Below are 18991 nucleotides of genomic sequence, written 5' to 3' on the forward strand. Positions count from 1 at the left end.
TATTTTCCCCCTAATTAACAAGCCTTTATTTTCTCTCCTTCCCATCTCATTGGAGTGAAAAAGGAAAAACAAAACACTTGTAACAAATAGGTGCAGTCAAGCAGAACAAATTTTCACATTGCTGTTCCATCCTGTGGTTGTGTCTAACTGTTCATGACCCCTCAGACTACAGGACAGTCCCTGTCCATGGGATTTCCTAGGCAAAGATACTGGGGTGGTTTGTTATTTCCTGCTCTAGGGGATCACTTTTTGTCAAATTCTCCAATATGACCTGTCTGTCTTCTGTAACCCCACATAGCGTAGCTCATAGTTGCACTGAGCTACACGAGCCTCTCTGCCACAACAAGGCAGTGTGATCCAGGAGGAGTTTGTCCAAAAATTTGTTTCATTCTGCATGTTTAGTCTACTACTTCTCTGGCAGAGGTGGGTAACAGTCTTTGCATTAATTTTGTAAATATATTTATGTAGCACAAATTGTTTCTCCTAAGAGAATATTTACATATATTTTTGCCCTATATAATATATACATAAACACACTCAAAAGTTACTTTTATGTGTATTCTATGTATCTTGTAAATATTTGTACAATATAATACTTGTACTGATATGTGGGTTATTTATTCACTAGTAGAACATAACCTCCTTGAGGGTAAGCACTTTTGACTTTTGTCTTTGTATCCCCAAGGCCTAGCTCAGTGTCTGGCACATCATAAGTTCTAATGCTTACTTATTGATTCTTAACTGATGTTGCCTTTGGCCACCATCTTTCTCCCTTTGTCAAGCAAGTCAAATGTTTGCTAAGAAATTTTTTTTTGGCTTTTGACTTCCTTGTTGTAGCAATTGATTCACACCAGCAACTTCTACCTAAACATTATAATCAATGATGTCATTTCTGGGGGCCATTCTCCATTTCTTTTATAGTTACTTTAAAAATAGTTCATGATTTAGTTCTTTCAATTGCATAGCAGATCTTTACTATTCTTTCTTCTAACTTTGTTCTAATTCTAATCTTTGCTCTGTGTATGTGATGTGATGGTACACACAGCTGACTGAGGAAGGAATCCTACAATATAGCTAGTATTTTAAAAAATTATTTACTTTTAGTTTTCAACATTCACTTCCACAAGATTTTGAGTTCCAAATTTTCTTCCTATCCCTCCCCTTTCCCCACTCCATGACCGAATGAGTTCTGATTACTCCTTCCCCCAATCTGCTCTCCGTTCTATCACTCTCCCCCCAAATAGTCTTTTCCTGTATGGTAAATTTTTTTTTTTTGCAATTAATTCAGTGCTTGCCATGTCCAGAGCCTAGAGATTATTTTCTCAAAGAACATATTAATGATGCAAAGGCAGGAGGCTTCTGTGAAGTCTACAAATCCTTGACTTCTTCATTTTCCTATTATACATGCTGGCGGGGTAACCCTGGTCAAGTCACTTACTTTTTTAGGCTCTGTGCTCATCTGTGGAGAAGGTGTTAGTTAATCTGCATGGGTAGAGGGAGTTTCCTCATGGGGAGGTCTTATACTAATGAGCTAATTTGTCTGGTCTTTATTCCCATTTGAAATTTTAAAGGTGCTAAAATAAAATAATTTACAAGATCACATAACATGCTGTTTTTTTCAGTACAAATAGACTTCAAGTTCAAAAAAAGATTACAGATGAAATAGTTAATAATTTTTTTTTGGTAGCACTGCTTCAAGGCTTCTTCATAAAGGAGAGAAGATAAAATTTTAAATCCTTCCAGGCATTCAGATACTATAAATTAAACTCAACAAACTATGGAATCATAGGTTTAGAAGTGAAAGGGACTTGGAGATCATCTATGCCAACCTCCTCAATGTATAGATGAGGAACTGAGGCACAGACTGGTTAAGGGACTTATCCACATGTCATGTAGGGAGTCAGTTGGGATTTGAACTCCAGGTCCTCTCCTTCCTAATCCAGTGTTCCCTCCACTGACCATCCTGCCTCCCATGTGGAACACGAACTATCTTTTTCTACCAGGTAACATACTTCTCCACATCTCACAACATATAGGAGTGTACACATGTGAAAACACACACGGCACCCTACTCTATCCCCACAAGAGACTAAAATCTTCTACGAGGTATGTTGAAGAAAAAGTCTACTACTAACGTAACAGAAGGATGCCATTGTTTTCATTAACACATATCCCATCATTTCTGATTATGTGAAGATCAGGGAATTGCAGACGACCCTAATGAAGTTGCCTTTTTAATGTATCATATTATCTTTGTTGCAAGTTATTTTGATAATCATGTCTGACTGTTAATAAAATACAGAGTCTAAGAGCTGGAAGGGAATTCATAGACCACCTAGTTCAAATCACAACAGACAAAGCATGTCCCTGGCTTGTGGTTATCCAGCCTCTCCTTGAAGACTTCCCAGTAAGGGCATACTCATTATCTAAAAAGTGAGCAAATTCAAGTACTGGATAGCTTCAATTTAGGAAGTCTCTGCTTACATTGATCTAAAAGCTACCTCTCTACAAGTTCCATTCACTGCTCCTGATTGTGCTCCATGAGAAGGCAGAGTAACTGGAAATCCTTCCATGATCCTCCTTGAAATTCTTGAAGATGGCAATTGTGTACTTCACAGATCTTCTCTTTCTCAGGCTAAACATACATACTTCAGCTAATCCTCATATGACATGGTCTCCATTCACTTCAACATCCTGGTTGCTTTCTTCTGGATGCTTTCCAGTCAGTCTGTATTTCCTAAAATGTGGTCCCCAGAATTCCAAAGTTTTCCAGGTCCTCACCCTCTTTCTCATGAGAACTATGCCTCTCTTCATGTGGCCTAAGGTTATATTAGTTTGTTTGAAATGTCACTGTTGATTCACCTTGAGCTTACAGTCCACGATCATACATACACGTATATTCACTTATATACCTCCCAGGGATGTTGTGAGGGTAAGAAGGGAATGTGTGTATGTGTGCATATAATCCAGACACATGTATGTGTGTGTGTGTGTGTGTGTGTGTGTGTGTGTGTATATATATATATACATATATATATATATGTATGTATGTATGTATGTATATGTCGCCTGAGACTGTGTTACATCAAATGGAGGAGTGTGCAATGGAAAAACTTGGGCCAGGCAGGTCAGTGAAAGACTGAGCCGTTTATTATTCTGAGGGTCAGGGTTATATAGTGAAAGCTAACAATCATCCCCGAGGTGTTCCCATCATTCTTAAATTAGTCTTTTTTTTTTTATTTTTTTTAGGCAATTGGGGTTAAGTGACTTGCCCAGGGTCACTCAGCTAGTAAGTATCAAGTTTGGTCTGAGGCCGGATTTGAACTCAGGTCCTCCTGACTCCAGGGCCGGTGCTCTATCCACTGTGCCACCTAGCTGCCCCTTAAATTAGTCTTAAGACTAATCCCAGCCCTTATGTGCATCCTTAATTGTTCACACCTGCTTGCCATCAAGGTTCAAGGGGCAGAGTATTTTAACACCTTCTAGGCAGGGAAATTGGTGAGCCAAATATTCTGAATAATTAAACCCTTATAGGTAGGAAAAGGAAAAGAGTCAAGCTGTAACCCAAATTCCTTATCCCATATTAGACTCTTCAGCTCTGGCCCTCAACATGTGTGTGTGTGTGTATGTGCATCACAGATACATATATAAAGGGAATATGTGTATATGATTCCTTTACATTATATATGTGTATATGTATATTTTACAATAGTGTATATACATATACATTCTATGTAACACAACACCGTGTGTCTATTATTATGTTTGTTTAAGAATACATATAAAGGGATTACATACACATCCTCTCATTTCTCATAGCACAATAGTATTCCATCACAGTCATATATCATATATTGTGCTATAAGAAGTCACGAGGAGGATGTTTTCAGAAAAACCTGAAAAGACTTCTATGAACTCATGCAAAGTAAAGTGAGCAGAACCAGGAAAACATTGTACATAGTAACAGCAACATTACAATTACAATAATCAACTGTGAAACATTTAGCTACTCTGATCAGGACAATGATTCAAGACAATTCCAAAGGACCCATGATGAAAAATGCTATCTGAGAGAGAGAGAGAGAGAGAGAGAGAGAGAGAGAGAGAGAGAGAGAGAGAGAGAGAGAGAGAGAGAGAGAGAGACAGAGACAGAGAGACAGAGAGACAGAGAGACAGAGACAGAGAGAGAACTGATGGAGTCTGAATGCAGATTGAAGCATACTTTTTAAACTTTCTTTTTATTTTCTGTCTGTTTTCTTTTGCGACATGGCTAACATGGAAATGTTTTGCATGAGTGAACATGAAATAAATAAAATGCCCTGGTGACAAAAAAAAAAGATCCAACCCAACAAAACCCCACCACCAGTCATATACCACAACTTGTTTAGATGTTTCAATTGATGGGCATCTCCTTGATCTCCAAGTCTTTGCCGCCACAAAAAGAGCTGATGTATTTTTGTACAAATAGGTCCTTTCTCCTTTTCTTTGATCTCTTTGGGATACAGACCTAGTAGTGATATTGCTGAGTCAAAGAGTAAGCAGAGTTTTGTAGTCCTCCCTGGGCATAGTTCACAATTTCACCAACAGTGCATTAGTGTCCCAATTCTTCCACATCCCCTTTTCCGTCATGTTAGCCAGTCTAGGTGTGAGGTGGTATCTCAGGGTTGTTTTAATTTGCATTTCTCTAATCAGTAATAATTTAGAGCATATGTTTTATGTGACTATAATTTTGATTTCTTCTTTTGAAAACTGCCTATTCATATCCTTGGACCACATATCAACTGAGGAACGGCTCTTATTTTCCTAAGTTTGGCTCAGTTCCTATGTATTTGAGAAATAAGGCCTTTACTGGAGAAACTGGTAACGTTTTCCTCCATTTTCATGTTTTCCTTTTAACTCTGGTTGCATTTGTGTTGTCTGTGCAAACACTTTTTAATTTCATGAAATCAAAATTACCCGTTTTGCTTCCCATGACCCTTGTTTGGTCATAAACTCTTCCTTTATCCCTTAACAGATACTTTTTTCCATACTCCCCTAATTTACTTATGACATTACCCTTTATGTCTAAATCACTTTTCCATTCTGACCTTATCTTGGCATATGGTGTTTCTTTCAAACTCTTAGCAATGCTTTAAAACTTCCTCTGAAAGTATCATTTCTGCCCGCCTGACTTGCCTGAGGGACACAGCAACCCTCTGTTAAGTAAATAAATATGCACCTTAGTATCTCTCATCAAGAAGTTGCCCACTACCATCACTCATCTGACAAGATGAGGAGTTCATAGGCCATACAATTATATTTATGTAGATCTGAGAAAGGCCTTAGGGGTCAGAGACCAAATCCCTTATTTTACAGATGAAGAAACTATAGGCCACAAGGTGGAACTGCCCTCTTCTTCACACCATGACTGGATGAACTGTCACCATTTTACCATTCTTTAGTACATAACCTCGTTCACAAAAATCACAGAATTTGAGGGTTGGAAGGGGCCTCAGAAGCTGCCTCATCCAATTCATATGATCAAGGAATCTTCACTATAACATACCCATCAGGTAATCATCCAGTCTCTGCTTCCTGGGAAGCCGCCACCTCTCAAGGCAAGTCATTCTATTAAGTGATATGAAGGGCAGCGAGGTGGCGCCATGATGCAGAATGCCAGGCCAGGAATTGGGAAGACTCATCTTCCAGAGTTCAAATCTGGCCTCAGACACTTACTAGCTGTGTGACCCTAGGCAAGACACCTAATCCTGTTTGCCTCAGATTCCTCACCTGTAAAATGAGCTGGAGAAGGAAATGGCAAACTATTCCAACATCTTTGCCAAGACAATCTCAAACGGGTTCACAAAGAGTTGGACACAACTGAAATGACTGAACAACCGACAGGAAGGTTATCTTGACAGCAAGTCTAAATTGCCCTGTTGGCAGCTTCTCAGACTGTTCGTGTTTTTGTTCCCTGTGGCCAAACAGAACAACTCTAAAGGATCAATTATCAAATCCCTGAAGATAGCAATCATCTCCTTGTGCCTTCTATCCTCCAGGCCAACCTATCCAGTTCCTTCAGCTGACACACACGACCTCACTCACATAGTGATGACTGAACACAACACGGCTAATTCCAGACAAATGGCTTCTTAGCTACAAGGAAAGCCATTTGTAATTATTTACTTCAGGATTGGCTTAGGAAGCAATATAGAAAGGCTTTGGTTTTTACAGCAAAGTTTGAAAAAAAAAGCCACCAGTTTGTGTTTTCTTTTCTTTTTTACTTGGCAGAAATATAAAATGCAAGTTCTATAAATTATTTACTTTTACAATACACCACAATAAATATTCTAATTTTCAGTTACATCTAAAAATTCTTTTTTTTAAAACTCAGTAGGAGACATAGCCATAGTGAGCTAAAAATAAAGATGCCTGATCTTTTATTAAAGATAAAATCTTGAGAATATTGGTTAGTTAGCAAGATGCATATTCTGTTATTGCTATTAGATCATGCCTCCGAGTTTTCCAAATTATAAAAACAAATGCAGATGACATATACATTTGCTATTGTTCTCATCACAGGCATAATCTAATATAAAAGGATATTTGACATTTATAAATTGGAGATGCTCCAAAGAATCTCCCAAAGTAGGAAGAGGGAGGTGGCTGAAACAGAAAAAAACACCCCCCCCCAAATAATACATACATACAGTCTATCCCATTTAAGTGATTATTTTCTGAATTAGCAGGGGCAAGGGGCGGCAAATTTACACAGCAATGAATTACAGCGCAGATCACAATCATAGTAAACATAATGGGTAAATCACAGCACACAGGCTAGAAAGTCCTGTTTCTAAATCATATCAATTCAAAGCACTTACTCAGCTTCTTGAAGAGAATACAGCCTTTAGTTGTTCTAAATGAACAACATACCTGTACTGTGCTCAAGTGATTAGTGTCTCTCATATCTCTCCCATAACGTTAACATAAAGGAGTAAATAGGGATGACTGGGAAGAATGGCCCATTTTTAAACCTAGACCTGAAATATTAAAGTTACTCTAAGTGAGGAAGAGTGTAAACAATCTCTCAGAGTGAACTGTGCTTGATTTTAAAAGGAACAAAGAGCAAATGAAAAGGTAAAAAGAAATCCAGCTAAGTTTAAAAGTACTCCTAAGTCACAGGGCTTATGAATAATCTTTACATAATGAATAATAGGTTTATCAATATTTTTGCCTGACTTGACAATTTAAGTACAGCTCAACACTGAAGCAAGAGTTGCACTCAAAATGATCCTTAAACACAGAGAGAGATGTTTAATGTCTGTTAAATTGAATAGCTACACATACTATTGGTTAGAAGAGAACAAAAGTTGCATTATGATACATTCTAAAAATTCATAATTTTTCTCTTCATGAAGCCCAGAAAAAACAGGGAATTCAAGTGCAACCCATCAAACTTTTAAAAACAGGTCACTTGGCCATCTTGATGGAAGTCCCCCAATATTTCTATTCAGAAAACATTTATTTGGCTTCTGAATCTAATCACTTAACAAATGGGACAGCCCAATCTTTTTTTCCCCTAGTGTCTAAGACCAATGCAGGATGGACTTCCTGAATCAAGAGGTCTGGAAAAACACTTTGGTAAATTAGTCCACTAAAAAGTGGCCAGTAACAGGTGAGGAAACCTTTGATGATTGCTTAGCCAGAGTAAGGAAATAACAACTATTTTCAAAAAAGTTACCATTATTTTCATTTCCTCATAAATTAATCTCAAGAGTTTATTAAAGTTCACCAATATTCTGGTCAAATTCTCCCCTTTTGTGAACTCAGTGCAAAGACTACATAAGGAAATGAATCCTTTAAAGGGATGCCTAGTGTTAAGTCATGAGAAATCATATTTAGGAAGTACTTCAGATTTGTTCAAATCAAAGATAGTCACGGTAGAAGTGAACAAAACTAAAAAAAAAAAAGTAAAACTGACTGAGGAATTTAGATATGTTAATACCATAGGTGTAGTGTACTGTGCATGGTGGTTAAGTTAGGTAACATTAAAAAATTAGGAATAAGGGAACTTAAACCTGACTTTGAACTACCTTGTTACAATATTTAATAATCTAAAGTTAGGGCCACAGGGGAAAAATAGGTGAATCTAATAACATCTAACCCAGAAAATCATTATTTAGTTGAATATTGCAAGCTAACCTCCTTCCTCTCCCCAAACTCAAGTAAAACAAACAAAACTGTAATAAGAAACATAATTGAAGGAACTCTAAAACTAAGGATTTAAGTAATTTCACAATTTGTCACAGAAAAGTTGAAAAATCCTATAACTTAAACACTAAATGTCCAGTTTTTAGAATAAGCTATTAAATTAAGTTTGCTAAATAGCTACAGTCCTGGCTAAATAATTAATTTGTTTCCCTCATTTTTTTGGTTGTCTTGAGAAAAAAAATTCTGGTCCTTGCTATTCTGAAAAATACAGAAATAATCTAGAGAGAAAATTATTTTAGATTATATCATCTGAGCTAAAAGAGTATGTGGCTTTTTTTCTAAGAAAAAACACGGATGGGGCAGCTAGGTGGTGCAGTGGATAGAGGACCAGCCCTGAAGTCAGGAGGACCTGAGTTCAATCCGGCCTCTCAAACCAAACACTTGACGCTTACTAGTTGTGTGACCCTGGGCAAGTCAATTAATCCCAATTGCCTTAAAAGGAAAAAAAAAAACAAAACAGAACACGGTGGTCTAAGTTATATATACTTTTTTTTTCCCAATAAAAGAGTATTGGGTTGGTATGATAATTGAGACCCTGCTCCATCATTAACTCATTGTGCAACCTGGACCAAGTCAAAAATCTCCCTGGGCCTGTGTCTTGTCATCTGTAATACTGGGATAATGTTGTTTTCATATGTCACAGGAACACTGTAAGGATAAAGGAAAAGATTGGAAAGTGTTTTTATTGTTTGAAAGCGCAATACAAATGTCGGTGGTGATATGATTATTCACTTTACTTTTTATAATACAATTGTTAATATGATCAAGTCAAATGTGTGCTTATAATAATTTTTCCTGAATAATTACACGTCAAGTATATTTAGCTTGACAAACAAAAATTAAAATGAAAAAACCTAAACTGTTTGAACAAGGTCACTTAACCCTCTCACCAGCTGACATTTTTTTAATTATTTGTTTAAGAAGAGGAGATTTTTAATGTGTCAGCCCAACTTCAAAAATGTATCTCTGGCACAGGTGGTTTTCAGAAGAAAAGCTGAAGTTGATCTTCCCAATAGCTCTATCCTCTGCATGTGTTTTAAAGTGCAGAAAACTGTGTGGCGTGGGATAAATCAAGACTTCTGGTCTGTCACTGAGGCACCACTTCCCTCAAAGAAGCTAAGGCTGCGTGGATGCGGACGTGTAATCTGTTTTCAAAATCGTAGCCAGTGAATTCCTCCTGTAAGAACAAACATAATTACTGAACGTTAGTTAAAATATTACAAAGTGCTATAGTCTGTCACAATGATTTTTGTATCCTCAGAAGTAAAATGCACAATTCTTTAACTAATTAAAATGTTAAGAACATTCTATTACTTATCACCCAGAAGACTCAAATTAAGTACGCACTTTACAAATATCATATATAAATACTAAGAATGTTCACTTATGTTGAAAATCCCCCATATTGGCCCCAGAATCAGTCTTAAGTGATGCTCCATGCAAAAGAATATTATAAAGTCTTAGTTACAAAAATAATGTAGCTATAAAGTGAAATGATACCATTTTACCTTAAAGAATAGATACATCTAAAGATTTAAGCATTAAGACTACACATTAACAAAAAATACAAAGTTGTCTATTTAAAAAATACATTAGTATTGGGGCAGCTAGGTGGTGCAGTGGACAGAGTACTGGCACTGGATTCAGGAGGACCTGAGTTCAAATGTTGACTGCAGGCACTAACTCACTGTGTGATCCTGGGCAAGTCACTTAACCCCAATTGCCTCCAAAACAAAACAAAACAAAAAGATACACATACTACCAGATAAATATAAATATATATATATGTATTAGTACATAAAAATTAGTATATAAAATACATTAATAGTACCAGGAAGATCTTGAATGATAAGTGCTCACTGTATTAGTCTCTATGATTTTCCCCCCAACTTTATATAACAACTTTCAAAAAACTTTTAATACTCAATTTTGAACTGAAAAATACATTTTTATCTTTCAGGAAGGAAAAAGTAAGAGTGAAGATAACTAGTTGGGTTAGTGTTTTTACCTTTGCTTGTAAAAGCAGAGTTCTACCTCTTGCCATGGTCTATAAAAGTGAAAAAAGCTATTAATAATCCTTCAAGTTGAAAAAGACAAAACATAAATTTTAATTAGAGCAAAAAACATTTTAACTGAAAATGTACATAAAATGGAATATAACATGTTCAGATCCAAATGTCGCAGAGTAAGATGCTTAAAAGTTTTTCAACTGTTAAAAATAATACATTGCATTAAGAATGAAATACAATTGTCTAGTAAGCATGAAAGTTTTTTTTAAGCCTTCTCTATATACTCTGACAGCAATTATTTAATCCTCAGGTGGTTTTATTGTTTACTTTTAACTTAGAACCTTTATATAAAGATCACTATTAGTCTAAACTCATTATAAAAAGAGGTTGGATCGATTGCTTATACAAATTAAGTAAAACTTTTCTTTCATAATATGATAATATAAGAAGGCAGTTGATAAAATAATTTTCATACTCCCCAAGATTATTGCTTAAAAGGACATAGTTGAATTAAAAAAAAAACAACAACTTGACTACTAATGGCTTAGAGTCCTAGTGACTACTGAGGCATTCTAAGCATTATTAATAATACTCAACAGTTCTATTTTAAATTCAGGAACTGCTTTTTTTTAATGAGATAGATTAGAGGATATGAAAAATCATTATTATTAAATAGGCTAGGACTGGTCTTGTGAAAACAGCATTAGGAGTCAAGATCATTGTGATAAAGACTATAAATAAGAAACAGAAAGAAATAATAATAAATAAGAAAAGAAGTAAGATTTCATTCTACCTCCCCAAATTTATAAAAATTTTTATCTAAAATTTAAATTTAAAATATTTTCTTAAATGAAATACCCTCCAGTAAGATAATTGTTAGTATTATAATTCAAGTTAGGAAAAAAAGGACCAGTGCTTTTTTGCTACCGTAGTTTAATTTATAGAATCTACTTATTAAAGAAGCAATTTACTGAAGATAAGGATTCATTAAATCACTTAATATATAATAATTTTCTAAAAGAATATACCCCAGTTACATACCAACTCAAGATAGAAATAATTAGGGTAACACAAGTTGCGTTTGCAGGGTCTAACACTGCCCGCACCAAATTCTATGCAGAGTTAGAATTCACAGCTGATACTACCTCAAAGTGGCCTAACATTGTCCAAAGAGTGTTATCATTCTAATTCCAAAGGAGATGCATACCTAGTTTGAAATGAGCAAATAAGAAATTATTTCTTATTTCTAAACAGCAGATTCTTGGGAGTTTGGAGAAAGGAAAAACACTAGCCTCTATTGAGAACTAAAACTTAATGGAGCAATTAAGAGATCCTCTGATGTAAATTTTAAAGTAAAACATAAGTACCTAAATACAAGAAAACAAATGGAGTAGGTATCCCCTTATAACTTAGAAAATTAATTTATTTCAAATAAAGGCTGCTTTAGCTCTGTCCCTCTGCACATTTTCACTTATGTTAATTTATACAAAGTATATTATCTTACCTCTGGGTTATCCAATAGGAGACAGCCGAGTTCATAACATGCGTATGGTTGAACATATAAATTATTCTGACGGCACAACTCATCTTTGACAGCTCTCTGAAAGAACTGTAAGTAAAATAAATGTTATTTAGGTTAATTAATTTTTACATTTATAGCTCATTTCAAAGCCTCGACATTTTCATCTCCTTTTCTACCAAGTTCCTTCATGCAAAATATATGTACTGTAGTGCCTATTCCTTGGCTGCTCACAGGTTTTGCAATATTTAGGGATGGAAGTGTGTAAGGGCTTGGAGAGACTGTGACTTGTCCAAGGTAATACAAGTATAGAAAAGAGATCCAGGACCAGAAACCGAGTTCTCTGACTCTAAACTGAGTGTTATTTCCACTAAATAAATCTACCTCCTCTTTTTAGGTTACACACTTACTTCCTACTTAATACTGAGCAACTCAGTAACCATCTGTCTTAGTATATCAAATGCTTTGTCAGAATTAAAATACTTTGAAATTTCAACATATCGATAATATAATCACCACTGAAGCAAATTGGTAGCACAGTGATTAGAGCACTGGGCCTGTAGTCAGGAAGACCAGAGTTCAAATCCAGCTTCATGTACTTACTAGCGAGCTGTGTGACACTAGGCAACTCACTTAACCTCTGTTTGCCTCAGTTTCCTCAACTACAAAAATAAGAATAATAATATCATCTACCTTGGAGGGCTGTTGTGAAGATCAAGTGAAATGACATTTGTAAAGCACTTAGCCTGGCATACAGCAGATGCAATTCAGACTTCATTCACTTAGTTACAAATTCTTGACCACCTTTCTTTATGATAATAATGACAATATATGACTTGTGAAATCATTTAATATCTTCCCATCTTTCAGATATCAAACCTGTAATGTTCCCAAATTAGGTCCCCTCAAGAATGTATTTCTTCTATACGTAATCTGAACTGGCCTCTCTTTCCTTTCTGCAATTTGCTCTTAAAACACAATGGGACCTGAGATGAGTCCAAACGTGATGAATCCACTGTCATCAATGATAAAGTTACTCTGTTACAAAACTGCTAACAAATCTGTTCCATTATTTATTCATGTGATGCTTCCTTCCAACTTCGTGTAAAAATGCTCTTGAAATGGGCTGATGTTGTTGGGTCTCACCCAGATTTCTGCAGACTCATTTCTTTTGCCCATCGCCTCTTCCTCTCCCTTTCCTTTCTTCTCTTAAGATCATCAAGACATAACAGAACCACTCCTAGGCCTTGTCTACTAGACTCCCTCTATGACTCCTAGGGATGTTTAGAGAGTACACATCTTTCCATATTAGCACGTAAGCAGTTTATCCTTGTTTAATGCTGTTATCATTGTTCATTCATGTTTATCTTTTTATGTTTCTCTTGACTCTTGTGAAGAAACTTCAGAGTTTCTACATGGCTCTGTTCTTTTCATTAGGAATGCTGAAAGTCCTCTATTTCATGAAAGGGTAACTTTTGCCCTATAGGATTATACTCGATATTCCTGGCTAAGTTATTCTTGGCTTACAGGACTATTATATTCTAACTTCCCTGGCCCTTGAAAGTGGTGGCTACTAAATCATGTATGATCCTGACTGTGCCTCCTCAGTATTTGAATTTTTTCTTTCTGGCTGCTTACACTATTTTTTTTTCTTTGACTGGAAGCTCTGAATTTGGCTATAACATTCCTAGGAGTTTTCTTTTTGGGGTTTCTTTCAGGAGATGACAGGTGGGTTCTTTTTATTTCCATTTTGCTGTCTGATTCTAAGAGAGTTGGTAAACTTTCTTTAAGATTTCTTGAAATGGGATGTCTAGGCTCTTGCTTTAGTAGTAGTATTCAGGCAGTCTGATGATTCTTAAATTTTTTTTCTCCTTGATCTGTTTTCCAGGTCATTTGTTTTTGCTATGAGATGCTTTACATTTTCTTCTATTATTCTAGTCTCTTACTTTGTTTTAATATTTCTTATTATCTCATAGAATCACTGGCTTCTACTTTGGTGCATTCTAATTTTCGGGGAGCTGTTGCTTGGGCAATGTTTATTGTACCTTTTGTGCCAAGCTGTTAATTCCCTTTCTAATTCTTTCTTCTATAGCTGTTGTTTTTCAGCTTTTTCATTTGGTGTTCTCATTTTATTAATTAAAAACATTAACTTTTTTTCAACTTTTGCTTCATTTCTTCTAGGTCCAGAAATTCTACCTGAATCTGTGATCAAGCTGTATTTTCTTTGAGGTTTTGTTTATAAATGTTTTTAAGCCATTTTCTTCAGAGTTTGTGTCTTGAGTTTCCCTGTCACCGTAATAGTTTTTTATAATGGGATTTTTGTTTTGCTTGCTCATTCTTCCAGCCTACCTCCTGACTCTGACTCTGAACTTAATGTTAAGACTAGGAGTTGTGCACTTCAAGAGGGAAGGTGTAGGCTTGTCCTATTACTGGTTTCTTGGGGTACTGAGTATTGTGTTGTTCTAGGATCTTAGGGACAGCTTAGGCTGGGGACCTGCAAGCTTTCTGTGCTTGCAAAGTGGCCTGATTCAGGGTAAAGTCTGATTTCTGTCCCCTGAGGCCTGCAAGTTCCTGACCTCATCAAGAGTTTAGTTCTGAGCAAGAGTAGATGCTACTGGATTTAGCTCCTCTCAGCCTGCTGAGAAGCTCTGCTGCTCTAGGGCAACGAACTGCAGCATTTCCTGCTTACTCCGGAGGACAGGCACAGGTATCCTCTATGTTAAGATCTGTAACCCAGACCTAAGAAGTGGACAACAAAGCTGCCAGAACCTCCATATAGGTGTTACTCATAAGGCATTATTTTAAATAAAACTTAAATTACAGCGTATGAAGGACATTTTTTACCATCAGTTATAGATGTCAGGAAGACTGGAGGCTCTACACACACACACACACACACACACACACACACACACACACACACACACACACAGCCTGTGTAGCGGTGGTATAGTTTTAAAAAATGCTTCATTTTCTACTACTCCCAAGCACACATTCAAATATTTTTCAAGACTTATTGTCTTTGGCTATGTCAGAAACATTAGCAAATTACCTGAATAGCGTCTTCTGAATTTCCCAAGCATTTATGTATGGCACCAAGAAGCAAATTTTTTAATCCTGCAGCAGATGAATCATCGACCTCGTGGCAAGCTTGGAGAGATGAGAGGGAGATTACAGGAGAAAGGATAATGAAGAACTTAATTATCATCAATACTTTTAACCAAATACTTCATCTTTTCAGCTTGCCTGTCAAGCTTATGTTTCTGAACCTCAAACTTGGTCCCTTGACGTATAGATATTTTAAGAGTTAAACAAAAATGCTATTGCTGAACTTAACCTGATGAACATACAGCTTTCATTCATTTATTCAATAATTATTTGTTAAGTACTTACTATGTGCAAGAGGCATCTACAGTGATAGAAAGACAAAGATATGGTTTCCACCTTTAAAAGGGTTAACACAAGCACACAATTAACAATGTAAAATGTAGTAAATTCCATAAGAAATGAATGCAGTTTTACAGGAATTCAGAGGATAGAGACAACACTTCTGGCTTGGACAGAGAGGAAGAGTGAGGAAAGTTTCATGGCAGATGTGACATTTAAGCTGAACCATGAAGGATCATAAGATTACAGACTTAAGGGATCTTAGAGGCCACCGAATCCTACCCTTTCATCTTACAGTTGAGGAAAACGGGGCTGCAAGAAGTGACTTTCCCAGGGTAAGGACTGTGAAGTGTCTGAGGTGGTATCTGAACTCAAGCCTCCTATCTTGATGAAGCCCAGATGGACGGGATTGCAACAGACAAAGATGATCAAAAGAAATTTCTAGACAGAGGGAGAGGCCGAACAATGGCAGAAGGATGCAAGGTGCACGTGAGAAATAATGAACAGTGCACTCGAGCTAAAAAGTAGGGATTCATGAATTCCTGCTTCATGGGAGGTAAGGCTGTAAAGGTGGGCTTGCATGTCTTGCAAGCTAAGGAGTTTGAATTTTTCTATAAATAGAGGATATCTATCAACATTTTTCAACAGGGAAGTTGAAGCCAGAGGATCATGGATTGAAGGGGCTTGGAGGCAATTTAGATCTATCTTCCCCACTGAACAAATAGACAAACTGAGACCCAGTGAGGTTAAGGGACTTGACCAAGATAATATAAGCAGTAAGTGGCAGAAACTATATTAAAATTCAGGTCTTGTAACTAGTTCTTCATTTTCTCTAGTGTACTGGAGTGCTATATTAGGAAGATTAATCTGGTTATCAGGTATAAAATGGACTAGAAGGGAATAAGACTGGTAGGGTAGCAGGATGAGCAGTTTAGAAGGCTAGTAGAATAGTCAGTCTAGCAAGAGGAAAGAAGAACCTGAACTAAAAAGAGGATGGTGGTGACATGAAGTGAGGATAGCTTCAAGAACTGGTTGATGAATGGAAAGAGTAAGGGTGAAGAACCCAAAATATCTCAGAGTCCAAGCTTTAGGGACTAGGAATATGGTATTATCATCAATATATAGAGAGAAGCCAGGGGAAGTAAAAAGTTTTTGGGAAGGACAACTTTTGTTTTGGACATGTTAATTTTGAAGTTCTGATGAAGCATCCACAGATGGAAATGTCCAGCAAAAAACTGGAAGGAAACATGGTACTGAACATGGAACCCATGTCAGGGCTGGAAATAAAAATTTTGAAGTCAACCATATAGAAATGATAGTTGAAGTCAGGAAGTGGATGTAATTACAGGAAGGGACAGATTTGAAGAGAATAGCTACATTTAGGATAGGAGGAGAATGAAATGTTAAAGAAGGATAAAGAGGAAGAGTAGGGAGAAAGAACAGAACTCATATAATAATACCAACATGGAAGCCAAGGAATAAAATATGAACACCTCTATTTGGCCTTTAAAGTCCTTTCCAATCTTATTCCATCCTACCTTTCTAGGCTTATTGTACATTATTATTATCTTCCGCATACTTCACACTCCAACCAAACTGCCCTACTATTTCCAGACTCTTGTACAGTTTTTCTTCCATGCCTGGAATACACTTTCCTCTTCATTTCCAATTTGGAGAAAACCAAGCTTTCCTTAAAAGCTCAGCTTTTGCAGCTTCCAACAGGAAGCCCAATCCTTCCAGGTGCTAATCTTCTGTCCCTGGGAAATTACTTTGTATTTACTTCTTGCTTGGGTATGTATATGTTGTTTACCATTATCCCCCAAACAAAATGCAAGTTTCTTGAGGTCAGGAATTCCTTAATTTTTAGCTGTATCTCTAGCTCCTAGTACAGTACTTGGCATATAATGGATGTTTAATAAATTCCTAAATAAATTAATAAGTGAAGACTTTATCAAAGAGACAGGTAATTTGAAAATCACTTGTGACCTCTGAGAAGCAGTTTTAGTTGAGTGGTGATAGCAGAAGTCTGAGAAATAAAGGAGCACATGGGTGATGAGGAAGGGAAGGTAGCTAAGTGCAGACTACTCTGAAAAACCTGGTAGTGAAAGGAAGGTGGTCAAGTAAATCAAGATGACAGGGAAGGATTTTTTTTTTAATAGCAGAAACACAAGAAAGTTTATATAGAGAGGGGAGTTAGAAAGAAATCAGTTGAGGAGAGACTGAAGGGACAAAGAATAAAGGGATGACTGATGGGGTAATTCTAGGCACTATAAAGGATTTTACCCTAAGGATCACTATCATCTAAAACAGACAAAGGAACATTAAAAGGTCATGGTCTTTACCCCTTAGGATCTCATCATCTAATATAGACAAAATATCATTAAAAAGCAAAAATGTGCTGTATATAACACAGTCTAGGTAAATTTTCAAAGCAAATAGAAAAGTAGATATTTCTAATACACACAGTAGTTAAATATGATGCTTTGGTGTGATTATAAGGGAGGGCACCAGGGACTGGGCAGAGAATGCAGCTATCATTTTAAACTTATCAAGAATTATCTTCTGGAACAGGTACATTTCAGACTATGCTGAAGAAAATGGGGGTGTTGACATCCTCAGGTGCCATCTCATCCATAAAGACTTTCCTAGACCTTTTCCCTATCCCAAATGATTTCTCTTTGAATACTAGGAAATTATGCTAGAACACCACAGTTCTTTCCTTTACCCTCACATACTAACACCCTATGTTGTATTATATTTTGTGTAGCCGATGTCTCCTGTTAAACTGTAGGCTACACAATGGCAGAGATTGTGCCATTTTTCACCTTTGTATCCTCAAGGTTTGGTAGTAGGTACTTGAAGGTGTTTACTGAAATGAAATTAAAGGTAATAGGGGAGGTTTCTTCATGGTCTTGGGTAGAGATTGAAAATTTGTCAGAGAAGCAAAAGAAAGAGGAGTATGGCAGAGGGAACAGGACAGGAAAGAGGCAGAGATGATAGATGTTGGGAAGTTGAGGGTTACAAAAAGGAAGGGATCAAAAGAGAGGATTAGACCCTTAATTCTGATGAAGTTTTGATGTGGCAAGTGCTGGAGAATCACTGGAAGCTTCTGAAGAGCAAGTGAGTGATGAAGGATAGGCTATAAAAAAGATTTGGGATACAAGGCTCTCTTTATCTTCTGAGCTTGGAGCAAAGCAAAATATCTAATTAGAAGTGCTCTGTAGACAGAATTAAATGAAGGAGGAGAGAAATGCAGGTAGTCACAGTTTAACACTGTAGAGAAGAGAGGAGTCCCAGAATTATTATATTTGATGAGACTCAAGAAACACACAGTCCATTTGAAAACAGGCAATAACCAATTTTTTAAAAGTTTATTTTCAAAAGAAAAGAATTACTTAGTAAACTAAGTAATTTGATTGTGGCATCTATCTGAAGAAATTTCAAAAAGTTCTGTGTCCTTTAAGATAGTTGCTCAATTACGTTATTCTAGTGAACTTTAGTAAATTAAATTCCCAAACCTGTCTAGGTAGCTCAGAAATTTGTTTTGCAATCTTTATTTTCAGCGAATTCATTCTTTCATTAGGCCTATTTCCTTTTGCTCTGATTCGACTAAAGACCTAAAATATACATCCATCAGTGATCTCAGAAAATCGTCATAAGGAATAAAACCAATTTATCCTTCAGCTTTCTCCAGACTAAGCAATGCTAACACCTTACTATTTTCTTACAATAATCTTTCATTTATTTTGTTACTCTTCTCTGGTGTTTATCCAGCTTCCCTCAAATCTCCTTAAAATACTGAACTCAAAACAAGAAGCTATAGTGT

The 18991-nt window shown here is 36.4% G+C and overlaps 1 protein-coding gene across 2 annotated transcripts in view; it reads right to left on the bottom strand.

Moving 5' to 3' along the window:
* Positions 1 to 6391: 6391 nt before the first annotated feature.
* TTC39C (tetratricopeptide repeat domain 39C) overlaps positions 6392 to 18991 on the bottom strand; it is a 109694-nt gene continuing 97094 nt past the window's right edge. For both annotated transcript variants that reach the window (XM_020968683.2, XM_020968682.2), the window contains 4 exons: positions 14831 to 14928; positions 11764 to 11868; positions 10259 to 10297; positions 6392 to 9427 (listed from right to left, as the gene is read on the bottom strand). In XM_020968683.2, coding sequence (XP_020824342.1) covers positions 9338 to 9427; positions 10259 to 10297; positions 11764 to 11868; positions 14831 to 14928 — 332 coding nt within the window. In that variant the 3' untranslated portion in view covers positions 6392 to 9337. The remainder of the gene's footprint in view (positions 9428 to 10258; positions 10298 to 11763; positions 11869 to 14830; positions 14929 to 18991) is intronic.

This window comes from Phascolarctos cinereus, unplaced genomic scaffold (genome assembly GCF_003287225.1).
Source record: "Phascolarctos cinereus isolate Bilbo 61053 unplaced genomic scaffold, phaCin_HiC Scaffold_4;HRSCAF=312, whole genome shotgun sequence".
Lineage (NCBI taxonomy): Eukaryota > Metazoa > Chordata > Mammalia > Diprotodontia > Phascolarctidae > Phascolarctos > Phascolarctos cinereus.